Here is a 27,613-nt window from a genome sequence, read left to right as displayed (position 1 = left end):
GATGCAATCCCAGGATGCATTAGCCCTTGTCACATCTGCATCACATTGGCTGCTTATAGTCATCCTGTGATTGATTAATACACCCAGGTCTCCTCTGTCACTTCCAACTGATATGTCCTCAGCTTATAGCAAAAATTCTTGTGGTTAGTCCTTAAGTGCATAACCTTGCAATTTGCACTACTAAATTTCTTCCCAGTTCTATTACTTCAGTTTTCAAAGTCATCCAACTCTTCTTGTATGATATTACAGTCCTCCTCTATATTGACAATACTTCCCAACTTTGTGTCATGTACAAATTTTATTAGCACACTCCCACTTTTTGTGTCAAGATCATTAATGAAAATGTTAAACAAGACTGGTCCCAAGACCGATTCCTGAGAAACTCCACTAGTAACCTCCCTCCAGCCTGACTCCCCAGTCACATAGACCTGCCTCTTCCTGGTGTTGGTGCAATTCCATGGCCTTCCTCCTGTTAGTTCTGACTGTAAGTCCTTTTGTCTTTTGTTCTCACTTGCAGTCTTTTGCGAGTCATCCTCTATCAGCCTGAGTTCAGAGCCCCAGGAGATCTCCATTGACTCTTCCCCTCTTCCTGTAGGACTAGCTACTCATCTCTTCCTCCATGCCATCCCACCTTCTGTTACTGCCTGCCTTTCCCTCTTCAATTTCCAGCTTAGCAAACTGGTCCCTCAGCTCTGTTTCTTCGCTGGTCTTTTCCTCTGCCTTGTTCTCATAGTCACATGCTTCCACTGGCCACTTTCCTCACTCAGCAGCCTACTCTCACAATTCTCCAGTCCAGCTTGCTTCTGCAGATCTTGAGTTTTCCCTTCAGCCTCCTCTCTCCTTTCATCCATTATCCGTTCAAATCCCCTTTGAAACTCAATCATAGTTTCTAGCTTCATCTCCAAACCTTGGATCTTCTCTTCGATCAGATCTATCAGGCAGGCTTATCATACAAATGGTACCCTCTCCAGGATAATGTACTTCCCGAAACCACCACATCCAATCATTTTCATTGTCTCTTCCATTCCTTGAATCACTACCCCTGCTCTACCATAGGCTTCCCTCCTAAGTGCCTACCTAGGAAAAAACCAACACATACTCGCACACACAAAAACTGAACACCACGCACTTCCTCCCCCAAATTCTCCTTACAAACTCCATCTCTGTTTGCTGGTTCCTGTGCCACTGACTGGCTGCTTGGCTGCCTTTATAGGCCTGCTGATTAAGGAAGCCCTTCCCCTAATCATGGAAGTCCTGTCCCCTAATCAGGGCTTGTCTGTGATTAACACAATACCCACACCAGCTCTGCAAACTGAAAACAAACATAAAGAAAACAGCAAGTGGATATACTCTCAAGAATTCACTCACTGCCTCTAAAGAACAGAGGCTTGCCTCCCTTCTCCTCCAACAGATCTCCACTCAAACTCCCCTGTTTTCAGCTCTGTTTGCTGGTCCTGTACGCTGCTCCTTATAATCCAAATAGACAAGACAGACAAAGGGCAGGCAGCAAACCAGAGGTATGGAGAGACAAAGTCACTTGCTGAAGATCAGACAGCAGAATTGCTTCCCTCCCAACAGTTCAAGTTGTTAAAATGAGATGCAGCTGGTCACTGCCAATCCCTGTTGAGCCAATGCTGCTGCAGCTACTGGCCCTAGTCCCTGATGCACCAAGTCCATGCCATGCTCAGCCCCTGCCTTCCAGCCTGGCCCACCCAGTGCAGTGTCACTCCCCAACCCGGAGGTCCCCTGGAGCCACTGAGGATTCCTGGCAGGTCCGAACGTGCCAAGGAACAGCTGAAGCTGCTGCCTTCCCTAGCTTTCCCTTGGCCGATGGTAAGCACCATGTGTAATGTGCATATGACTGTGGGTGCCACTGAATGCAGGTTGTGTACAACTTCAACTGTGACAGAGGGATTGGGAGTCAAAACCCAGGACTCTTGGGAGGTATGAAACTGAGAATAGAATCCAGGTTTCCGACACGCACTCTAGTGCCCTATCCACTAGATCATACTTGTTTTTCTATCTTTTCCAGAGAGACACTTGCGTATGTATCCGATTGGCCAAAAGCACCAAAAAGAATGAAAGGAAACAGAGCATTTGGAAATAAACTACTCAGATGTCAAGGGACTATAACCTGGTCTGAGCTGTTTATAGGATTTGGAGACAATATGGATCCCTGCGTAAAAGAAATCTTATAAACTCTGCTTCAGTGACTAATCTTGTTATTGTTCTGTCTTCCTCAATCAGCCAGCTCCAATGTATAAAAACTGATTTAGTAAACAGAGACACTTTAATTTGTCATTACTGTTTGTGAACTTAAGGTATCCATCCTTGATGCATGTCACGGTTCATGTCTTTGTAAAGAGGTATTTCGTATACAGAGCTGCCAGGAATGAGTTCAGGAATGGTTTGAATATCAGCAGCTAAGAGTTTTATTAAGATAATAAGCAGATAAGGGGCTAGTGTGCAGCTCATGCTAGTGCCCCTGCTCTGTGGGAACCAATCAGTACACTATCCTGCTCCCAAGAAAGTTAATACCAAGACCGTCTTTGGCTTTAATGGAAGCAGGATTTGGCCCCAAATGTGAGCTGACTTATTTACTTCTGGAACAACCAAAACCGGATATTTCATGGGTCCAGAATATGGATTATGAGGCCAAAACAAAGAGCCACTTACCACCTGTAGGATTCTACCAGTTGGAGTTAAAATCACTCCTGTGGTTAGCCCACTGGAGACTTAGAGTTATGCCACAGATAAATCTCACCCTTAGAAAAGGAACTGCCCCATTTATCCGGGGATAGTTTCACATTCTTTGCTTTGATAGTGACAAGTCAGTTCAGTCAATTTTAAATAAAGAGAGTCTAACGAAATGAAGATGATTACTGGTAACTAATGCCTTGCTTAGCTCAGTTTTCAGTTTGAAATTTCCTGGTTCTGATTGGATGCTTGTTTCTGGTCCACCAATACATGCCAAAGTGAATATTCTGCTCACAGATATTCAAGATAAATTCAAACTGGAACAGGTGCAGAAAGACCAATTAGGATGATCAAGGAAATGGAAGGCCTATCTTATGAGAAGAGACTGGAAGAGCTTGATTTGCTTAACCTAGCATAATGAAGGCTGAGAGGGGATACAACAGCTTTCTATGAATACATTGGGGGAAAACACAAGGGAGGGTGAAGAGCTATTTAAGTTAAAGGATAATGTTGGCACGATAACAAAGGGATATAAATTGACCATGAACAAATTCAGGCTGTAAATTAGGAGAAAGTGTCTAACCATCAAAGGGATGATATTCTGGAACAGCCTCCCTCTAGGAGTTGTGGGGACAAACCACTTAATTAGTTCTAAGAGAGAGCAGGACAAATTTATAAGGGTGATTATATGTTGGCATTGCTTCTGATAGTTGAGTGGTGGGGCTCAGGAATCCAGGGAGTCCCTAGCAGTTTATGTCTTATGTTCCTAAATGCTCATGCTGAATTCAGGTCTTCAGCCAGCCACCTGCATGGGTCAGGAAGGGATTTCCTCCAGCTGTTGCTCCCCCCATGTATTCTGTTGTGGGTTTTTTTTGTCTTCTTCCTTTGAAGAATCAAGATGGCCATGGCTAGAGATGGGAGACTGGACAGGTTGGGTCAGTGCTTTGAGGTGGCACCGAGCATTCTCTCTCTCTCAGGTGCTTGGCTGGCTGGTTCTTGCTCACATATGCAAGGGCTAACTGATCACCATAAGTGGGATCGGGAAGGACTTACCCCCAGGTCAGATTGGCAATGACCTTGGGAGGTTTTCATCTTCTTCTGCAGCAAAGTTGGTGTGGGTCACTTGCCAGGATTATATGGGTATATCTCACTTAATCATTTCTCTGCCATTGTGGAAGCCTCAGGCACTGGTGCATCTCAGACCCTTCTAGTTTCTGCCTGGGGCACATAAAGATTAGTCTGCTGTGAGCTGTAATATTTTGGTCTAATTTTGGTTGGTGAGTTCAGTGTGTGGGTGCTGGGTGGTATTGGTGGCCTGTGATATACAGGAGGTCAGATGAAATGAGCTGGTGGTCCCTTATGGCCTTAAACTCTATGACTCTGTATTCAGATCTGCCATGATATTCACATAGGCCAAGATTTTCAAAAATAGAAGCCTAGCATTGGGCTCCTGACTCCAAATAAAAGGCCCAATCCAAAGCTCATTGAAGTCAATGGAAGTCTTTCCATGGACTTCAATTGGCTTTGGATCAGGCCCAATGTGACTTGATTTTCAAAAGTGCTGAGCATTCAGCTGCATCTATTCAGGCATCCTCACGCCCATATATTTGTGACCTTACCTGCCAAATTCCCACTTCTCCTATATTGTTCATTTTAGCTTAACACTATATGTAGAAGCTAATAAGATCCCTTGTTATCAGTGAATGCACAGGTACAGAGTGAGAATTATGGAACATCTGGGTTTTGCCTTTGGCCTGCTCGGTGAGCTTGGCAAATTGCTTTACCTTTCTTTGCTTCAGTTTCCCCTTCTGTAAAAGGGGATAATAATAAGGCCCTCCTTTGTAAAGTGCTTTGAGATCTACTGATGAAAAGTGCTCAGTAAGAGCTAATTACTATTATTATATTTCGGAGTAGCCGCCGTGTTAGTCTGTATCCGCAAAAAGAACAGGAGTACTTGTGGCACCTTAGAGACTAACAAATTTATCTGAACATAAGCTTTTGTGGGCTACAGCCCACTTCATCAGATGCATAGAATGGAACATACAGTAAGAAGATATATATACATACAGAGAACATGAAAAGGTGGAAGTTGCCATACCAACTAAGATTCTTAGGCCAAACAGGTAAAAAGTTAACAACAAAACCTAGGGAGGATCCCATAATTTTGTGCACATTTCTATGTCAGGAGAAAAAAAGAACCCCCATGATTCTTAAACATTTTATATATCCCTGTGCTATATGAACTACTCCCATTAAATGAGTGTATACATGAAACCAGTATTGAAACTGGGAAGTCATTCTAACAGAGCACTGTAGAAAACTGCTTTATACCTTCAGGCATAAACTGGGTTTGGAGCTAATTCCTTATAATGTTGAAGTGTCAGAGGAAAGCAAAGTGGTAAATAACTTAAATTACTAACCATTGTTTAGGGTACCTGAATTTGAAGGAGAGGAGAAGAGATGTTTGTAAATACACTCATTAAGATGGTCATTATCTTATTCAGTCATAAAAGGTGAGAGAGTTCACTGCTTGGTTGTTTTTTTCCTGAGTAATGCTCTGATCCAGGAAAACACTCAACCATGTGCTTAAGTCTATTCCTATACATGACAGCACTTACACCCATGCTTTAAATTATGCATGTACTTAAATCCCACGACTTCAGTGGAGCTAAACACATGTATAAAGTTAAACAATTGGCTTATGTGTTGTCCTTAATAGGGATGCTTTCCTGAATCAGGGCCTAAAATGTTGTATCTCTAGAGACAAGGGGCTGCACTAAACCAAATTACAGATGATTTAAGTGAATGTCTTCTCAAAATCTGCTCATAAAAGTGCAGTATTTCCCAACCTGACTGTGCCCTGGTTTCATTCCCTCTTTCTCTAGGAGTCACCAGAATAGCTTATGAGCTACCAAGAATAGAAGACCAATGATAGTGAGGAAAGCTGAATGACTCGAAATCTATTTCCCATGCAAACATGGTTCTGCTTCTTCGGGTAAAGTGATGGTGACCAATTCTTAGACACCTATCTCTTCCTCCCTCTCTGTTGTGAAAACTCTGAGTGTAGCTCTCCACTGGATCAGCTCCCGGTAAGCTGTCCTGGCTTCAATGTGTTAACTCAAGCTTCTTTTCTCTGTTCCCACAGACTCCATTTCCTCCATGAGCACCACCAATAGATTCTCCATGAGTGGTCTGTGGCTTTATGGAGAGTTGTATGGGAGAAAGGGGAGAGTGATGGGTATGACAAACAAGAATAAAAAAGGTAAGAGGACAACAGAAGGAAAAATACACAGGAGAAAAATAGGATAAGATGGGGCAAAAAGAGCATAAAAGGACAGCATAGAGAAAAGGAGGGGGGAAATGGGCAAATAAAAGGGATTGATGACATTAAGGCACAAGTTGTCTGGGGCCAGGCCAAAGCATCAATTCTATCTCATATCTAAACTATTTTCTTACACAGCCCTCCACACCACAAGTATTTGTGCAGCTCCCAGGGATTAAAAAGCAGAAATAACAATTCTCTGGGGGCTCTGACAAAAATGACCAAGAATCAGCAACAAAGGGGCTTGTTAGATTTCTGAAATAAAGTACAATGTGTGGAAAGGCTGCCTGAGTTTCAACATATGTGCACCCTGAAGGACACTTTTCTTAAATCCTACCCTGACCTGCAAGAGAAGAGATTATTGCATCATGTCAACACCGAGGTGCACTGACAGGAAAAGCTGTGCGTGGGCTGTGCACAATGCATGATTGGCACTCCAGCCAGTGCTGGAAGTATTTGCATGAGCATTAAGCAACTAAGAAAATCATGACAGTTCCTTGGCCTCTGAGGAATATTTTGTAGAGAAATAATACCTATATTTTTGCTATAAAGTTTCCTTGGCTTTTGGATGATTTCCTGATTGCTATCTATATATTTTAGACTCTTTATTTTGTCAATTTTTTTTTCTTGCTGCCTAGCCTGCTGGACCAACCTGGGACCTAAAATCTTTCTGGGTAGTGCATTGTCACCAGCGATTGAAATTTTGTGCATTACATTCTGTCCTCATTAACATCTGTGCCACCACATTGTCTTCAAAGAGATCACACAGGGCTCACTGGGAGCAGAATTTGGCCCTACATTTTGACTTTAACGAATGATTCTGTCAATGATGTATGAGACAGAAGCTAGTACAATACATTCTCCCATTGTTGGGTTGGCTCTGCAGGGCTACCAAGAGTAAAAAATAGTAAAAGCTCATTATAGGGCCTGATCCAAAGACCATTGAAATCAAAGGAAAGATTCACACTGGCTTCATTGGCTTTGGATATTGCTTTCTAGTCACTAAAGTCAGCTGATCTGAATGAATGCACACAGGGAGCCGACCTGATAGGTAAGGAGGTGCTGTTTTAACAGAATAACTTTCCTGACAATGGCTGCACTTTCAGATCATGGGAGTCAGCCAGATTGAGTAGATTTTGCAGCATCGAGCCCACTATCGCGAGAGTGGGAAAGGGGAAAATTGGGCATATGCAGTACTTTATTATGTTCCTTTTGCCTTGACAGTTACACAGTCTTGCCATTTTACAAATATTTAACAAATTAAGGAGTTTGGGAAAAGAAGCCAAATTAAATATTATTGCAACCTATAATGGCTCATGGTTGGTAACAAAGTTTCTAAAAAACAACATGTCAAGGGGATCCATGGCCATGTAATAGTTCTATGCACAAACATTTCTGGTTGTGTTACTGCTGATATTAAAACTATATCTAGAAGCAGTTCAAACTGGAAGTCTTACAAGGATCAGTAGCTATACAGCATTTCTAGAATATTATCAGCATATGCACTTCTGTTATACTTGATGATTCATAGATTCCAAGGCCAGAAGGGAAAAATCTGATTTAGTCTGACCTCTCACTTAACACAGGCCATAGAATGGGTGATCCTCTAAAGGTCTGCAAGATTAGTTCACATCTCCAGAAATGTGGATTACTAAAGGGGAGCTGCAAAGGCAAAACAAACAGTGGTCCCTGCAAGCTCACTGGCAGTTCCCCTTTAGTTCCTCACATCCATCAGTGTTTGCAGGACTGGGGCTTGTGTCTTGGAGTTCTTGTTTCTTGGTAGGTAGCCTGGTAGGTCTGTCTATGGGTTTTGATTTTTCTGTTTGTGTTTTACCTTATAAATATTTAGAATGTCAAATCTTGTCTGCTCTGTTTTTGCTGGAGGTTTCCTTGGCAGACTAGAGAACTAGAGTGAAAACTTTCTCTGCCCTCAGTTGAAGAGGAAAAGGTTCTGAAACTTTCACTCAGAAAGCTTTTCTCTCAGGTGTTTGTCTGGATTTAACAAAGAGGAATGTTTGTTGCTTGGTTTTATGTAACTTTAAAAGTTAATATGAACTTTGAATGTTATACATTAACTGGAGTTAATACAATTACCCTTGTAGGTTGGTGTTACTCTTTGGTCTTCTAAAAATGACAAACTTTTCTTTTCAAAATATCAATTTTTCCTCAATCATATCAATGCCGCATTTACCCACATTGCATACAGACTTGGGCAGATCCCATGGCAATGGAATAATGACAACAGACACCAAGTGAAGAGCTGTCCCACTGGGTGGCCATAGTCATTAGACATGGGCAAACAATGCAGGAAATTACTGGTATAAATTATTGTTCTCGGGAATGGATGCAGAAAATGAAAGTCTCAAGAATACTTGTGCAAGTATGTATTAAAGCAAAGATTTGAAGCAGAAGTGTCTATCAAGTCCTCCTCCTGCTTGTAAAATAATCATAATAATCAGTGGGGGAGAAGTATATAGTCAGATGCCAAATTGGAGAGTGACAAAGAGTAACAGCTTCATTGCTGTTTAACTTGCAACGTATACAGAGCAACCAATATGTCCAGTACCGATCCATGTATCAGGTACATCACCATTGCAACGGGATGAAAAATATATCATAGGGCTTAATCCGATGCTTTCTGAAGTCAATGGAAACTTTCCCATTTACTTCAGTTGGCACTGGACTGAACCCATAATGATTTTTTGTAAATGAACTAATCTTTATGATTCTCTTTTGCAGTGGTACAATAGGTGCTGGGGAGTCTGTTTCTGCTGTATGGTTAGTTTGTGTTTGGTAACATTTGTTCAATGAACATGCATTTGCACACACACACACATACACACACAAACTAAAATCTCTCTCTCTCATCCCACACCAAACACTGGCTACCTGATGCTTGAAGTACCTTTCCCAGACCTGAAGAAGAGCTCTGTGTGGCTTGAAAGCTTGTCTCTCTGACTGACAGAAGTTGGCCCAATACAAGATATCCACCTCATCTCTCTAATATTCTGGGACTAGCATGGCTACAACTACACTGCATGTCAAAAAAAGATTTCAGTAGACAGCCTGAGCAATAGTTTCCTTTGATCCATTTGTAACTCGATCTCAGCATCCCAGCTACATATAAATATTTTGTTTCTTCCCCAAGGCTTGGGCTGAGGTTGGGTACATTCCAGAGCAGTTCAGGCACAACCATAAAGATTTCCTAATCAGCCTTTTTAGAAAAATGGTGGTGTTTTCCACCTCCCTTAAATTAAAGGTGTGACAGTCAGTGCATGTCTAGTTGCTAGTGACTAGTAGGAATTACAAAAATTTTAAGATGGACTCTAATTAGCAGATGAGAAAGCAGAAGAAGGAGGAGGCTGAATAGAGATTGTTTATAAAATCAGATCAGCGGAATCTCTATTACTCAGGTACTAGTTCATGTACAGTATTTCCTTTCAGAACAGCACACAAAGAGTGCAAATGTACAAGACCTTCCAGGGGAGAATCACACTTAGAGATGAAAATGAAAACCAGGAAACAAAGTCATATTGTGCTTAACAAACTTTACATCCCTCACCCTTTTGACAGGAAAGGGACAAGCTTATACAACTTTCTTCTATTTCTGTGTGATCACAACACACGCTTGAGAACACTCACAGCAAACAGCCCCAAACTCGGGGAGAGCTAAACCAAAAGAACCACCGAACTGAACGGAAGCTAGAACTCCTTTACTAACTCCTGTGAATTGAATCTTTATGGCTACCCATCTTGCACAGGCTGAATACTGAGTTACTGAAAAGTGAGTTAATAAGTGAAATATCCCAATATTAACTTGCTCCCCTCCCAGGAAATGGGCTCTCCCAGTTTCCTCACATGATTATCCAGGCACTTTCACTTCTCCATATATAGGAGCAACTCAGAGTGACAGCTGAAGTAGGTAGAGGTACAGACCTCAGACAGATGCCTGATCAGTGCTCGCACACACACACACACACACACACACACACACACACACAAACACACACACTGACTACACTTACTTCACATGCTCAATCCAAGTTTTTGTGGAAAGTAGTAACTGACAGAAGTGTTAGCCCTGCTGATAAAGTTTAGTCCTTCCACTCAGAAAGAGAAAGGCACTAAAGACAGAGCTCTTGAACTACTATTTTGATTAACCCATCAGGAAAAGTGTCAACATCATGAATAGAGTGGTGGATGGCTTATGTGACCACACTGTAAATGAAGAAGGTGCTTTCATGTTCACATCAGAGTCTGTTGGAGAAGGGCATCCAGGTAAGTAACTGGCTGCGGGGGTACAGACAAGTCAGAATATTTTCAATTAAAGTCTGTTTAAGAAAGTCTGGTGAAGAATCCAGTCAATGTAAGTATTATCATATGGGGCAGTGGTGATGGTGGAGTATTTTTCCACTGGATGTTTCTCCATTTAGACTTCAAAATGCTGGCGGTTATGATGCTGCTGTAGGATATGGTGAGTTGCCACTCTAATTCATGTCTGTGAACTGGCTGTGTGTTCCTTCCATGTGGCAATTTGCTCTTCCTTTTCTGCTTGTTTGTTTTGCATCTTTCTTTCGGCAGATTACACTTGAGATAATACTGCATCTCTGATAGCCTCAGGTTTCACACATGTTGAGTTCCACAACCTCGAAGTTTTGTGAAACTCTCCTGCATACATGTTCTGCCATAAAACTGCTAGTCACAATGACAGGAATATCTCTAAGCAGGCTATTTAAAAACAGTTAAAAATGAAAGGCCCCATCAGCTATGCATGGCAGCCCCCTGACTCCCCTCCCCGCCATGATCTGGTTTTTGTTAAAACATATGGAATTGCTTAAGCAGGCAGTGGACAGTTATTTTCTAAACTTTATGTATTGTCAGCAAAGTTTAATTTAATTTATTTTGAAAACAAATGATCATCTGCCATAAACATGTAGTTTGTGCCAACAGAAAGAATCCCTACAAATGAGGCTAGAGGACAATGACCTATTTGATGTCCTTTAAAGTATATTTTAGAAAACCATTTTTCATCCTGTTACTTTTGTCATGACAATGCCTTCCAGGTCTATGCACTCATTTGGGTGATATAAGGGTGAATAATGAAATTGAGCAGGGGTGGGGTGGGGATGACCTATCTGATAAGAAGAAAATGGCAAAACCAAAACCATCTCTGCTTTTATGCTTCTTCAATTTTTGCTCATCTCCATAGTATTAATTGGCTCCTACAAATCCTTGGCTGATGCAAACAGGTGTATCTCTGTTGACTTCAATGGAGCTATGCCAGTTTACAGTGCCTGGTAATCTTTCCCAATTGTCAGTGGCTGATGTAACAAGACACCCAACTGAAGGGTAGGTTCCACCGTAGTGTTTGCTCAGCAACTATAGAGGACAGGTGATTAACAGCACCAAGAGTCTTATGTCATTCTAAAGAACGCTTTTTAATTTAAAGCAACACTTTAAAGGATGATAGGTCCAAAATGTCTCTTAATTATTTTTTAATTCCTCAGTCAGTGATGGTGAGCCTCCAAGCATTTGGTCAGATAAATACTCAAAAGTGCTTCACTTAGCTTCTTTCCCTTTCACCTTTTATTCTGTCTCCCATTCTTTGCCCTGATCCATCTTTCAGTTTAACTGACCCTCAGATTCCTTTCCTCATCTCCAGAAGTCCCTTTCTCAGCTTGCAAGTGCTTCACTGATGTCCTCCTCCCTCTTTGCAGTTCCCAGCATCACCTTAATCCCCCAGTTCCCATTCTGATCACCAACAGGAGGACTAACTGCACCACTGGTGATTTTTCATTGAGTATTCAGGCTTGTCTCTCTCCCTGCTGAACTCTTCGGCTGTGCTATTTAAAGCTCCCACATTTTATTGCTTCCTGGGTAACTGGAACTTCCTCAGGCCTTAGGAAAATTTAGGAATTTATAAGATTTGTGGATAGCATCTCCCCCAGCAGATTGCCAGATCTCTGAAGGTCTCAAATTGCATTTCAGGGAAGAAAGGAGGCTTGCTGTAGATTTAAAAAAGAGAGAGAGGGAAGGTGAAACATGCCAGGGCTTTTTGAATTCCATCATATGAAAATATTTGGGTTTATTTGGTTCAAGTCAACGTTTGAGCTAACATATGGGCCAGTGTTTGTTCTTTCCAAACCAACAGACCCATCCTCATATATAACAGTGTGAAAAACGATAATTCCTCCCAAAGAAGAGTTGACAGGCTTCCAGATTGGGGCAGGCAAGGTTTGCACCAAGACACCCTTTGCAGCTCCCTGATTCTGGGGCTCTATCATACTTCAGCTGTCAACGGCCTCTTGGGGCTGATCTGGCTGCTGGAGGTCAGCGTGATGCTGTTGCGTCGTAGCCAAAACCCTCTTTTCTCTAGCTATGCTTCTACACAAGGCCCAGGGAGAGGTGATGTAGGATCTGAAACATTAGCCGTAGGTTAGAATTTCCCTGTGTCAGCTGGCCATTTAAGCTAGGCTTAAATCTGCTTTCTGCAGATTTCACTGTACAGACAAACTGACTTGACTCAGACGCGTGAGTGGTGCAAAGCAGACTTAACAGGGCAGAGGATCTGCCCTAAGGTCTGAAAAGGGGCATCTGATGGGAGAACGCTATCAAATATATCAGACTAAATTCTTAAATTCTACTTTTCGCAAGTGTGTTCTTGTTAAATTTGTTAATTGCTCAACTCTCTGAACCTGTATTCAAATACAGGTTTCCCCCTAGTCTATTTTCATAGAAGACTGAATTTGTTATACTACAGTAATATCCACAGCAATAGACTCATGGCATAATCTTTTACAAAAATATGAATTTGCTCCAGGATCTCAAGTTTGCTGAGTGTTAATGTTAAAAAATAAGCTTCCTTGAATGCATTAATTCTGGCTAGATGTCTGTATAGAACTGACAAAAGTAATGTATATGGTAAAATTCCCAGGCACTGTTAGGAGATAGCAAATACTGCCAAGCTGGAGTTGTGCAAACAGCAAGTGAGAACACTTTGTAACAGAAGTCAGAGGCAGGCAGGGGAGCGCTTATGTATTATAAAGCACTGAAACAGATGAGCATTTGTTACCTGTAAATACATTTAATTTTGTGATCAGGGAAGAAGAGGAATTAGTTACACAATTTTAATTAAAGATGAGCCAAACCAAATGCCCAGTGCTGAATGCCCACAGTCTCTCAAGACATTTGAATCCGGATCCAGATTTGAACAAACCAGCCAAAGCTAATTTTTATTTGAAACATTAAATTAAAACTAAATAGTAAAATTGTAAAAAATCTACCATTTGAGTCACTGGGGTTGATGCCAATGTTTACTTTGGTTTACACCTGCATGGATTTGCAGCCCTGATTCTTCTGTCACTTACACTGACGGAACTCTGTTGTCTAAAGTGGAGTTACTCCTGAGGTTTGCTTTGAGTTTCCAGTGAGAACAAGCCCAATAAGTCAAAGTATTGTAGAAATCTAAATCAGTAAATATATAAGGTGAAACTTGGCATTCAGCTGCAAAATTGTGTGAAACCACAAATTTCTCTAGGTGGCAGCTCAAAACCATAAATCATCTTTGGTTTTCTCAAAACTAGGTCCGGGTCTGAGGCAGAGGCTGAAATACTGCCCATATAGGAGCTAACAGTAGTTTTCAATGGGGTTGGGATTTCATCCTGAGTTTTGAGTTTGTAGCTAAAACTGACACCAGTTGACTCTTGCATAGTTTCTGGTTTAATTGTGAACATTTCTCTGTGATCCCTTTTTAATTTGTAATTAGCCTTTCCAGTCAGTAGAATGTCTAAAATGCCCATTGTTTGTCTTGGTGCCTCTTGGAATATAAAGATTCTGTAGCACAAGGAAACATTTCTTCTGGAAAAAGAGGTGCTTAAAAATGCCAGTGTGTTCTCTAATGCGACTGATGGGAGATATTTCAGTGCTTCATAAAAGTGCTCCCAGTTTTTGATGGAAAATCTAGAATGGATTCTTTGGAGGAAGTTACTATATCAGTTATACCAAAGACCCCATCAGGGAGGACAGAGGAATCTTCTTTGGACATTGCACTCAATGACCTGGCTTTTGTTGAAGCTGTGTATGTATAGGTCACACCATCTTTCCACACGTCTAAATGGGTATACTATTAGAATTTACCACTTACAGAATCATACTATATACTATCTCCACAATGTTCTCTCTACCCTGGACTCTTTACAGAAATTGAAGTAATCAGCAAAAGCAAAAGGCTGGCACTGTCTACATGTGCTAATGTCACATGTGCAATATTAATAAATCCAGCAGCCTAGGTTTGCTGTTGGTGGATCCTCTAGTTGAAGAGGTGGGATTGTAACAGAGTTATAGTCCTTTTTAAAAAGGTTAATAGATATTTTAAATTATCTTGATTATATTAATATAATAATGAATATGACAGAGTCCTCATGTTACAGATAAGGTAACTCTTGATGGAAAACTTTTAGAACATTCTGTTTAGACACAGAGAGCACTAAAATGTTCACATTTCTCTTCCTCTGTGGGGACATTTGTTTGAAAAGGTGTTTCATTTGTGACTGGTGATTATCCCTCTCCTAGCTGGACATTAGAATAATTTCTACAAAATTGTGCTTGAGAAGACTCAAAGAAGTAAAGCTTCTGGACGAGATCTTCAGCTGGTGTGATCTGGCTGGTTTTTCCATATAAACGTCCTCTTAACAAGAGAGGGAGGGGAAATACAGGGAATACATTATTTATTTATTTAGATGTAATGACCTCCTGCAGCATGCTCTATGCCTCACATGTATTAAAAAGACCAGATTCAGCACAAACTGTTGAGATCTGACAATAATTAATGAACTGCTGTTACACAAGACTGCCAAGTAAACATTATATAAGAACTCCCTTTATCCCACCTCAGCAGCTCAACCTCGTCACAAACATCTCAGAATACAGGTGGGGGGTTGCAAAAGTGGTATTTTGTTCCTAGAAGGTTAACAAACCTGGGCTCTGGTAGACTAAAAAGGAGAGTGAATTCCAAATTCCAATTCAAGCACCTCCACTAATCACAACTGCTTATGGAAAGTGAGATGGTTTCTCAGGTCACCTGGTTCCAAGCCATTTAAGATCTGCTCTACTTTGAATTGTACAGGAGAACTGACTGGTCAAGAAACCCTCTAGCCAGGAAAGGGAAGCCATGCTGTATGTCTTTGATGATGGTGCATTATGCTTTGGAAGGCATTGTTCTCCCTGAGTCTCAGTGCGTACCAGGTCCCAAACCTTTGGCACTTAAAACTAAACCTTCCTCTCCACCCAGAATGGCTGATGTAACTTTAAGCAGAATTGCCTCCAAACAGAACCCCTCTCAGAGTTTTCCATGAAGTATCAGAAAGTCTTACAGCAGGCTTAATTTATTCACCATGCACCACCTGTATATTTGATGGCATTTAACAACATATACAATAATATTACTAAGCAATATATTTAACAAAGAGAACAGAAATGCAAAGTATTGCATATATTCAGTGTGGCTGAATTCATGTTTCTGTAAGTATCCTCACTTTTACACTTTTGACTTTTTTTCATTTAAACAGTGCAGCCTTAATGTTGCATTGTCATAGTCTTTTTACTTAACAGTCCTGTGTATTTTGTAAAATAGAAACAATGGAACAGGAGAAAACATGGGAAGGGGGTGGAAACACTTTCTACCACCACCTTTACGTGTAGAGGGCCGATGGAAAGTTTTCCACTGAGGTGGATGGAAAGTTGGGGTTTTGACAAAATGAAAATTTTTGTGGAAAATGCTTTCCCCATTTTTTTTTGATTTTTTGGTCAGAAAACTGCATTTCTGGGGGCTGAAAACTGAAATTTTTCAGATTTTGGCAGCTTTTAGATGAAAGTTTCAAGTTTTTGTTGCATTTCTTCAGTTTTTGGTTGTTGAAAATCAAAAACATCTAATTTTTTTAACAAAAAGTTAAAATCCTGTCTGGACCCCTCCCATTTTCTGATCAGTTCAACTTGGGAGTCTGGTAAGTACTACATGGTTTTATTGGAATGGCACACACTTTGAAGTGTGAAAATGATATATATGCACCTTAAGTAGAATGCAGAAAAGCTGAATATTGTCTCTCAGTGTGCTTCAGACCTTATCCAAAGTCTATTAAAGTACATAAATGGAAGTCTTCCCATAGATATAGTAGTATGAAATCCTTACCCAGTGGATCGTAGAACATTGTAACAAGCCATATTAGCTGACCTTGTAAGGATATCATATATAATAAATGATAAAGTAGACATGCAGTATTCCAAACTATATGGTCTTAGAAATCTGTGATTAATAAGCTGTCCTGGGCACGTATATCTCTTATGTCATGAACTCTGTACATAAATACGTATTTAATGATAAATATAAAATATGCAGTTGTGTTATTCATTATACCCGATCTACTCATATGAGTAAAGTATGGAAATAATCATATTTGAAGCATAGTTGTACTTAGTTGTACTCAGAAAGGCTATTCTTTACAAATGACATTGAGAGTTTTAATATTCGTTTTCCATATCAGATTTGTTTACAGATCAGATGAGATTTCCAGCTACCTTCATTGTAAACTCTATTTGGGAACGGAAAACCAAGCTGGGTTCTCTGCAGCCTTTTGCATCATAACAAACATTCAGCATTCCACAATTAGCTGACAGTTTTGATGATGATGCATGAAACATAATAGTGTCCACCTTGCCCTACCCTAGTTATATTGGCTCTGCAGTACTGTTGATGGCAGTAAAATCTAATTTGTTTCAATGAAACAATCACTTGATGATTACTTGTTCTGTTAATTCCCTTGGAAGCACCTGGCATTGGCCACTGTTGGAAGACAGAATTCTGGGCAAGATGGACTGTTGGTCTGACCCAGTATGGCCGTTCTCATGTTCTTAAAGAAGTAGATGAGCTACAAAGACACATAGGAGAGGAAAGGAAGATATTTTTTGAAGAACCTGTTTTTCTACAACAGGAAGTAAGAAAGTACCATATTTATTTGGCTACTCACTTGATTATGAACATATTTTAACAAGAGATAAGGAATTTTTCAGTTACTAATTTTTTCATAAAAAAACAAAAGTTTTTTGTTGAAACCCAAACTGTTCACTAAACAAGGTCAGTTTGAACAAATCTCTCAACTTAAAAAATTATTGAGGGGGAAAAGTTTTGAAATTGTCAAAATGTCCCATTTCAACTTTTTCAAAACAAAAAATTTCTGTTTCCAGGCTAAATGACTTTTTGTTTAGAAACTTTAGTAAATGTAGAATAAAAAAAGTAGACAAAAAGGTCACAATTGGAATGTTAGGTTTTGAAAAGATCAAAATGAAATGTTTCAATTGAACGAAACCATTTATTTTTTTGTTTTGGATTTTTATTTTGTGAATTTTTTTACGATTTGGGCTTTTTGTCCTGATTCACAACAGGAAATTTTTTTGATATCTCAAAAATAATTCCTGGAACAGTAAAATTGTTTCCTGGCCTGCTCTAATTTTAATATTTGCCTATTTGAAATTCATTCAGGGTGAGGCGAGGCACTTTTCTGGAATCAATCCTCTGGCTACCTCTATCACTCATAGAAAAGTGTTTCTGTGAGTCAGTTAAACTTGTGAATCCGAAGACTCTTGTCGGCTGATTTTCCAATGTCCTGAGCACCTACCATTCCCATTCCATTTGCTGATGATGGTATCACTTGTGGGGGCTCAGCACTTCTAAAAATCAATCGTTATTTATTTGGACAAACTGATGTCTTTATGACAAATGAATGTCCAAGTATATGGAGAATTCACTTTATATATATACATACGCACACGCACACAGAGTATCCCTAATTTGCAGACATCAGCTTTTTCATAAAAATACCAACTAAAGGAGATAAGTTAATAGTGGGGCATTTTAAGACAATTCTGTCATCAACTCTCTTAGACACTACCTTTCCTTCTGTAGCCAGTGAAAGCTGTTTCTCTACACAATCAGCACATCTGCTATAGGAACTCCACCTACAAGATGATTGGGTTTCTGGGTGAGAATTCCCAAACATAATTCTCTTTGGATAACCTGAGATGTTCTTCTCACTCTGATAGGGTGTGGTTTTATTTATTTATTTGGTCTAGTAAACCCATGAGACTAGTGAAGGGAATCACTGACAGTGCTGTTCTACCTTCAAATCACTGTCCTGTTGTCCTTATTCTCAAATTAGGGAAATGGACAGTACATTGTGCATGGTCCTGGTGACTCACTATTTATCTATTAGAAAAGTTTGTGATATTTTTATTAACTTTGTGGAGGATAATGCATTCCCAGAGATGGGTAAAGCAGTAATAAGATAATAATGATTGACATATCCTGCCATATTTAGGAGCTAATAAAAAGACTTGGACAGCTGAGATCAGAAACTTAAATAGCAGAATCCAGTATATGCAAATCTTGCTAAACAGAATCACTGCTAAAACCAGGAATGTTTAAATTAGAGACCAAAACTAATAGGCAGCTGAATTTCCTGAAATGTAGTGTATGGATCAGCTGATCAACGAGGTAGATAGCACTCTCTCATGTGATAACCAGTAAACCTGAATCCCGATTAATCAATAATCTTCAGGTCATATAACTATGGCAGATGAGATGAAATGATTTTAATATAAATTATATATATATATATATATATATATATATACATATATATATATATATATATATATATAATTATAATTATATATCAATTAAAATCTCAACACAGATTAATAAGGTCAGAAGGGACCGTTATACATCTTTTATTAATACGCTTTATTTATTTGGAAAGACGAGAAACCAAAACCAAATGAAAATATCTCTGTTTAGCAAAAGAAGGAGCTGGGATCTTTGCTTGGTGCATAACCTTAGGAGTATCTAGGACTGGCCCTGGGCATTTTGTGCCTTCAGTGAACTTCAATTTGTAATCCCCTCCTGCTCTCCCCTGCATTCTACCCCACCTCCCTTCCACACTTAGTAGAGTGTGGGGATTATGGGGAGAAGGCTTTGGAGGACAATAGGAGTCATCAAATGTTTGTCCTCGAAAACAATCAAGAGAATATCTACGTATGTTTATAATTTCTTTAAATTTTTTTTTTCAATGTCTCTTTCTTAGGCTTTAACTGCTGTATTACCTAGAAATGTATTATACTCTCTGTTGGACTGGAAGGGGTCATCTTAATAGCTGAATATTGTCTTGTTGGAAAGACTGTCCCTGTCATGTTTCACCCTTAAGTGAACAGGCAAAATGGGCAGGTAAAGTTGTATTCAGTGCTAATTTACATCACCAAATAAATGCCATACTGCATCTGATGTCAAACAGGTTGAGGCACCATCACTGTGTATCTTCTTTGCCTGGACAATGTGTCATATGGTTTTTAAAATCTATATAAGCTTAGTTACTACAGTAATGGGGGCCATATAAGTATGATAGCTAGCTAGCTAGACAGATAGATGATAAGCAAAAAACAGCTCCCACAAACTATTTTCTAGTTCATTGTGATGTCAACAGTCCATATTTTCTGTAGAGAACACTGTTTTTAGACACATTGGCTCTGTTCTCTTTCAGATAAGATCTGTGATCAGATCAGCGACGCTGTGCTAGATGCCCATCTTCAACAAGATCCAGATGCCAAGGTTGCTTGTGGTAAGGACACACACATTTTCTTCTTTCACTTAGACTAGATGGAAAAGTGACTGCTTTACTATCACCTGCTTGTAGTTCCCTCTTTGTAATATATAAATGTAGGAGGTTGATGGGAACATGTGCCTGTTCATTTTTTATTCTAATTATTGTGTTCAAAAATATATGTACAGCAAAACAAAAAAGATCTGAACAAACAATTATACAGCGTCACTACATTGTTTCTCAAAGAAATTTTGAAAGTACATTGTGTTTGAGGACTGTAGCAAGAGCCTAAAATAACCAAACCAGTGGTAGAGTTAACTTTGAAATGTAATTAGTATTCCAGAGGAAAAGAGATTTAATTCCACTACAGTTGATCGTCCAAAGAACCGTGACCATTTGTAGCAAAGTGCACTTATTTGGCTTTATAGATACTTTAAATTTTTCATTGCTAACTCTAGGTGTTTTCCTGACAGCTCATCATAAAGAAAAATGTTTTAACCCTGTTTTGGTTATGTCTGCCAGTTGTTGTTATTAACATGTTGAAACTGCTGAAATTTGACCCACATTGAGAAAGTCAGCAAAATGTCTCCAAATTCTCAGATTTGTAAATGGCCAATGGCATCATTTTCATGATGGAAATGACCCATTTTCCCCTCAACCTTCATACCTGAGGGTGAGATTTGGCACTTGGCCTGTGTTCCATGTAAGTCCAACTGAAGATCTTAAAACAGAGTTTAATTGGGGCTCGTGTGAATTTGGCCTTGTGCATTCATGAAAAAACAACCACCAGCTTTTGTCTCTCTGGTCCAGTTCCTCAACTGTGGTGCTTAACTCCCATTCAAATGAATAGGAGACAGGATCTTTCAGGATCTGGGCCTCCCTCCTTAAAATGGAGGCAAGGTTGCAAACCAGTGGGTCATTAGTGTGGATTGTTGGGCCCAAACTTACTCCGTAAGCAGGATAGAAGGATGCTTTTCTGGTTAAGGCACTGGAATGATGCTCTGGAATCTCAGTTCAGTTCCTACATTGCTCCAAACTTCCTGTGTGACTTTGAGCAAGTCATCAAATCACTTTGTGCCTCAGTTTCTCCAGCATACTAGTCCTTCCCTCCCTCAAGGGGTGTAATGAGGATAAATTGATCCATATGTGTGAGGATCTAATACTATGCAGATGGGAGCGATAACTACCTATTTTATTTGTATTCGTTAGGGGCTGTTCAGAATTCACCATTGACAGAAATGGAGTTATTTGCAATAGCATGTTGAGTTATCCAGCCCTCCCTTATCCCTTTTCCTTCTTTCTGTCTTCCCGCTCTCTGTAGAGACAGTGTGTAAAACAGGGATGGTGCTGCTCTGTGGGGAGATCACATCCCTCGCCATTGTCGACTATCAGCGAGTAGTTCGAGACACAATTAAGCAAATCGGCTACGATGATTCAGCTAAAGGTTGGTGGAAAAATTCCAGGAATCCAGTTTATTGCCAACATGGTGTGCTGGTCAGTGAGTAGCTCCAGAACAGGTCTCTCTCCACTTGCATACTTGTGCTTCTGCAGGCCTAATCAAATCATATGTCTTGGCTAGGAGCTGCTCAAACACTGTCATAAGAAAAACATTCTGACTCCATCACATACCAAGGAGAAACTTTTCACTGTATGGTTAAAGTGCTCATCAGGAAAAGGCAGCTAGGATATTTTTTGAACTGGAGCATGTTGGCAGAGTAGCTGCTAACTTGTGCTATAGAATTTACTCTCAGTTTAACTCCTTGCAACTTGCATGTTATTCAAATGACCAATCAGACTAATGTAAATTAGTCAGATGGAGTAGAAAGAGAAGACTTAGTGAATCTGTATTATTATTAATAATTAATTATGATTATCTATTACAGTATAACGTTGGGACTGCAATCATAGCCCAGGCCCCCATTCTGCTAGTAGCTGTACAAACACAGAACAAAAAGACAGTCCCTACCCTGAGGAGCTTACAATCAAAGTAAATTTCATAGCACTGTGGAGTGTAGTACTGATGCAAAAAACAGTGTTTTATATCCGAGATACATTTCAACATCCAGTTTGCAATATCTATAAACGTATTGTATTATTTACATATTGCAAATGTTTTACAGTTATCATGAAGATTAAGTATGTTTTTTTCTTTAAAAAAACTTTGTTAGCGGTATTTCCTGGTTGATATAATCTTGTTGGTACAAGACTTCTGAAGAGAGAATGGTGGGAGAATGCTGTTGTCATAAATATAAAGGGAAGGGTAAACCCCTTTGAAATCCCTCCTGGCCAGGGGAAAGCTCCTCTCACCTGTAAAGGGTTAAGAAGCTAAAGGTAACCTCGCTGGCACCTGACCAAAATGACCAATGAGGAGACAAGATACTTTCAAAAGCTGGAAGGAGGGAGAGAAACAAAGGGTCTGTGTCTGTCTGTAGTCGTCTTGGCCAGGGACAGAACAGGAATGGAGTCTTAGAACTTTTAGTAAGTAATCTAGCTAGGTATGTGTTAGATTATGATTTCTTTAAATGGCTGAGAAAAGAATTGTGCTGAATAGAATAACTATTTCTGTCTGTGTATCTTTTTTGTAACTTAAGGTTTTGCCTAGAGGGGTTCTCTATGTTTTTGAATCTAATTACCCTGTAAGATATATACCATCCTGATTTTACAGGGGGGATTTCTTTATTTCTATTTACTTCTATTTTTTATTAAAAGTCTTCTTGTAAAACACTGAATGCTTTTTCATTGTTCTCAGATCCAAGGGTTTGGGTCTGTGGTCACCTATGCAAATTGGTGAGGCTTTTTATCCAACATTTCCCAGGAAAGGGGGGGTGCAAGTGTTGGGAGGATTGTTCATTGTTCTTAAGATCCAAGGGTCTGGGTCTGTAGTCACCTAGGCAAATTGGTGAGGCTTTTTACCAAACCTTGTCCAGGAAGTGGGGTGCAAGGTTTTGGGGAGTATTTTGGGGGGAAGGACGCGTCCAAACAGCTCTTCCCCAGTAACCAGTATTAGTTTGGTGGTGGTAGCGGCCTGTCCAAGGGGTAATATTTTGTACCTTGGGGAAGTTTTGACCTAAGCTGGTAAAGATAAGCTTAGGAGGTTTTTCATGCAGGTCCCCACATCTGTACCCTAGAGTTCAGAGTGGGGGAGGAACCTTGACATGGTGGCACAGTGGTGGGATTAACCTGAAATCATTTTGAGATCCAGTTGAGATTTTTTGAACTAGAAATACAGATTTTAAAAAGGAATTTTTAGGAAGTCCAGAAAGCAGCTTTGAAACTGAAAGCAGCTTGGTTTCTCTCTGCTTTGTGGCCAAGCAGAGACAAAAGGGGATTATCTTGTGAATTGCAGGTTTTCTTTGCCTAGAGGCAGGGTACTTAACTCCTGCAGGGAAATTCACAGTCTTCCAACCCAGAGGTTTTTTTTTCTTTCTTTTCTTCCTAAAAGTAAATAGGGGGTGTGTGCTCTACCCATTTGCCTGGAGACAAAAGTGGCAGGGTTTTTTTTTAGGATTTTGATTTTTTTTTTGTTTTACAAGGAGCACAGGTTTGAAAAGAAATTTTTTTTCTTCTTTGGGCTGGGTAAGCAGGTTTCCAAGTAGTTGGAGGTTTTTTGCTTTAATTTGGGCCCAGAGCAGAGACAAGGGAATTGTCTTTTTCTGTAGGCTGACAATCACTATCAGAGAATAGGTATTCTATTCCAGCACAGCAAAATTTTACAGCCAAGTTTTGTTTGTTTATTTCTAAACCTCGGGTGTAAAGTTAGTTAAAAACAGAGAGGTTAGAATGGCCAAATCCTCAGCTCGACTACAGCTGGAATTAGCCAAATTGCAGGCTGAGGAAAAACAAAGGGAACATGAAAGACAGATAGAACTCATGCGGCTGAAGGAGGAGGAGAAGGAAAAAGAGAGGAAGCATGTGGAGGAGATGGAGAGGATAAAGGCCCAGCAGAATATACCAACAAACCCTAGCAATCCTTCTCCAGGTACCACTTCCCATCCCAGAAAGTTCCCCACCTACAAGGCAGGTGATGATACTGAGGCCTTCTTAGAAAACTTCGAAAGGGCCTGCCTTGGGTACAACATCTCTACTGACCAATACATGGTAGAGCTGAGGCCGCAGCTCAGTGGACCCTTAGCTGAGGTGGCAGCTGAAATGCCTAAAGAACACATGAACAAGTATGAACTGTTTAAATCCAAGGCGAGAGTCAGAATGGGGATAACACCCGAGCAGTCTCGTCGGAGGTTCAGAGCCCTAAGGTGGAAACCAGACATGTCATTTACCCGACATGCCTACCACATTGTAAAACATTGGGATGCCTGGATATCAGGAGCAAGTGTTGAATCTCCAGTAAATTTGCCCTTCCTAATGCAAATGGAACAATTCTTAGAGGGTGTTCCTGAGGAAATAGAAAGATACATCCTAGATGGGAAACCCAAAACTGTAATTGAGGCAGGAGAGATTGGAGCCAGATGGGTGGAGGTGGCAGAGAAGAAGAAAACTGGTCGCAGTTGGAGCGGAGACCAGAAGGGACCACCCCAGACCACACCCTATTACCGGGGGCCGCCCAAAGCCCCACCTACCTCCCAAAGAACCCTCCAGACCCCTTATCGTCCCACCACCCCGTTCTCCAGCAACCCACCTCGCCCCGGTGACCCGTCAGCTGGACGATGTTTTAAATGTAACGAGCTGGGGCATGTAAAGGCCAACTGCCCCAAGAACCCCAACAGGTTACAGTTCATTGCACCGGAATCACACCAGAGGTCCACAGGCCCAGATACCTCCCAGATACCCTTGGAGCGGAGGGAAACTGTGAGTGTGGGTGGGAAGAAGGTCACCGCGTGGAGGGACACCGGAGCACAAGTGTCAGCTATCCATGCTTCCTTAGTGGACCCCAATTTAATCAACCCAGAGATCCAAGTGACGATTCAACCCTTCAAGTCCAACTCTTTCAATTTGCCTACAGCCAAGTTGCCTGTCCAGTACAAGGGCTGGTCAGGAATGTGGACTTTTGCAGTCTATGATGATTATCCCATCCCCATGCTGTTGGGGGAAGACTTGGCCAATCATGTGAAGCAGGCCAAGAGGGTGGGAATGGTCACCCGCAACCAGGCTAAACAAGCCGTGAGGCCTAGCTCTGTTCCGGAAACTTCTATCAGGACCCAGTCAGAGGTGATGGACCTGGACCCCAGGCCAATGTCTGCAACAGCAGTAGTGGATCCAGTCCCAGAGACCCAGACGGAACCAGTCCCAGAACCGGAACCAGCCAAACAACCAACACCAGACCCCGTGTCAGCACTGAATCCAGTACTTGCAACCTCAACACCAGAGGGCCCCACCGAACCTGAACTGGCAGCAGCCGATAACCCTACACAAGAGGCTCAGCCGGAGCCTGAATCCCAACATAGTACACCAGCGGAGAGCGGTTCACAGTCAACAGAAACAGCTCCATCCCCTATATCGCTTCCAGAGGGACCAAGCCTAGGTCCACAATCCCATGAGGAACTGATGTCTCCAGCATCAAGGGAACAGTTCCAGACCGAACAGGAAGCAGATGAAAGCCTCCAGAGAGCTTGGATGGCGGCACGGAGCAACCCACCGCCTCTCAGCTCTTCTAATCGATCCAGGTTTGTTGTAGAAAGAGGACTTTTATACAAGGAAACTCTTTCTGCGGGACACCAGGAAGACTGGCATCCTCAGAGACAGTTGGTAGTTCCAACTAAATACCGGGCCAAGCTCTTGAGCTTAGCCCATGATCACCCTAGTGGCCATGCTGGGGTGAACAGGACCAAAGACCATTTGGGGGGGTCATTCCACTGGGAGGGAATGGGCAAGGATGTTTCTACCTATGTCCAGTCTTGTGAGGTGTGCCAAAGAGTGGGAAAACCCCAAGACCAGGTCAAAGCTCCTCTCCAGCCACTCCCCATCATTGAAGTTCCATTTCAGCGAGTAGCTGTGGATATTCTGGGTCCTTTTCCGAAAAAGACACCCAGAGGAAAGCAGTACATACTGACTTTCATGGATTTTGCCACCCGATGGCCGGAAGCAGTAGCTCTAAGCAACACCAGGGCTAAAAGTGTGTGCCAGGCACTAGCAGACATTTTTGCCAGGGTAGGTTGGCCCTCCGACATCCTCACAGATGCAGGGACTAATTTCCTGGCAGGAACTATGAAAAACCTTTGGGAAGCTCATGGGGTAAATCACTTGGTTGCCACTCCTTACCATCATCAAACAAATGGCATGGTGGAGAAGTTTAATGGAACTTTGGGGGCCATGATACGTAAATTCGTAAATGAGCACTCCAATGATTGGGACCTAGTATTGCAGCAGTTGCTCTTTGCCTACAGAGCTGTACCACATCCCAGTTTAGGGTTTTCCCCATTTGAACTTGTATATGGCCGTGAGGTTAAGGGGCCATTGCAGTTGGTGAAGCAGCAATGGGAGGGATTTACACCTTCTCCAGGAACTAACATTCTGGACTTTGTAACCAACCTACAAAACACCCTCCGAACCTCTTTAGCCCTTGCTAGAGAAAACTTACAGGATGCTCAAAAAGAGCAAAAAGCCTGGTATGATAAACATGCCAGAGAGCGTTCCTTCAAAGTAGGAGACCAGGTCATGGTCTTAAAGGCGCTCCAGGCCCATAAAATGGAAGCCTCGTGGGAAGGGCCATTCGTGGTCCAGGAGCGCCTGGGAGCTGTTAATTATCTCATAGCATTCCCCACCTCCAACCGAAAGCCTAAGGTGTACCATATTAATTCTCTAAAGCCCTTTTATTCCAGAGAATTAAAGGTTTGTCAGTTTACAGCCCAGGGAGGAGACGATGCTGAGTGGCCTGAAGGTGTCTACTACGAAGGGAAATGTGCTGGTGGTGTGGAAGAGGTGAACCTCTCCATGACCCTTGGGCGTATGCAGCGACAGCAGATCCAGGAGCTGTGCACTAGCTACGCGCCAACGTTCTCAGCCACCCCAGGACTGACTGAACGGGCATACCACTCCATTGACACAGGTAATGCTCACCCAATTAGGGTCCAACCTTACCGGGTGTCTCCTCAAGCTAAAACTGCTATAGAACGGGAGATCCAGGATATGTTACAGATGGGGGTAATCCGCCCCTCTGAAAGTGCATGGGCATCTCCAGTGGTTCTAGTTCCCAAACCAGATGGGGAAATACGTTTTTGCGTGGACTACCGTAAGCTAAATGCTGTAACTCGCCCAGACAACTATCCCATGCCACGCACAGATGAACTATTAGAGAAACTGGGAAGGGCCCAGTTCATCTCTACCTTGGACTTAACCAAGGGGTACTGGCAGGTACCGCTAGATGGATCTGCCAAGGAAAGGTCAGCCTTCATCACACATCTCGGGCTGTATGAATTTAATGTACTCCCTTTCGGGCTGCGAAATGCACCCGCCACTTTCCAAAGACTTGTAGATGGTCTCCTAGCGGGATTAGGAGAATATGCAGTCGCCTACCTTGACGATGTGGCCATATTTTCGGATTCCTGGGCAGACCACCTGGAACATCTACAAAAAGTCCTTGAGCGCATAAGGGAGGCAGGACTAACTGTTAAGGCTAAGAAGTGTCAAATAGGCCTAAACAGAGTGACTTACCTTGGACACCAGGTGGGTCAAGGAACTATCAGCCCCCTACAGGCCAAAGTGGATGCTATCCAAAAGTGGCCTGTCCCAAAGTCAAAGAAACAGGTTCAATTCTTCTTAGGCTTGGCCGGTTATTACAGACGATTTGTACCGCACTACAGCCAAATCGCTGCCCCACTGACAGACCTAACCAAAAAGAAACAGCCAAATGCTGTTCAGTGGACCGGAAAGTGTCAGAAGGCCTTTAACAAGCTTAAAGCGACACTCATGTCTGACCCTGTACTAAGGGCCCCAGACTTTGACAAACCGTTCCTAGTAACCACAGATGCATCCGAGCGTGGTGTGGGAGCAG

General features: G+C 41.5%; 1 protein-coding gene across 1 annotated transcript in view; it reads left to right on the top strand.

Moving 5' to 3' along the window:
- The first annotated feature begins 9,925 nt into the window (after window positions 1-9,925).
- The window catches only part of MAT1A (methionine adenosyltransferase 1A), a 35,521-nt gene continuing 17,833 nt past the window's right edge, over window positions 9,926-27,613 (top strand). Inside the window, exons 1-3 of the mRNA XM_084632926.1 lie at window positions 9,926-10,297; window positions 19,606-19,683; window positions 20,987-21,109. Coding sequence (XP_084489052.1) covers window positions 10,204-10,297; window positions 19,606-19,683; window positions 20,987-21,109 — 295 coding nt within the window. The 5' untranslated portion in view covers window positions 9,926-10,203. The remainder of the gene's footprint in view (window positions 10,298-19,605; window positions 19,684-20,986; window positions 21,110-27,613) is intronic.

The sequence above is a fragment of the Lepidochelys olivacea genome (assembly GCF_965140295.1).
Source record: "Lepidochelys olivacea isolate rLepOli2 genome assembly, chromosome: 7".
NCBI lineage: Eukaryota > Metazoa > Chordata > Testudines > Cheloniidae > Lepidochelys > Lepidochelys olivacea.
The sequence above is the reverse complement of the archived record's forward strand: the minus strand, read 5'-3'. Positions and strand labels throughout refer to the sequence as shown.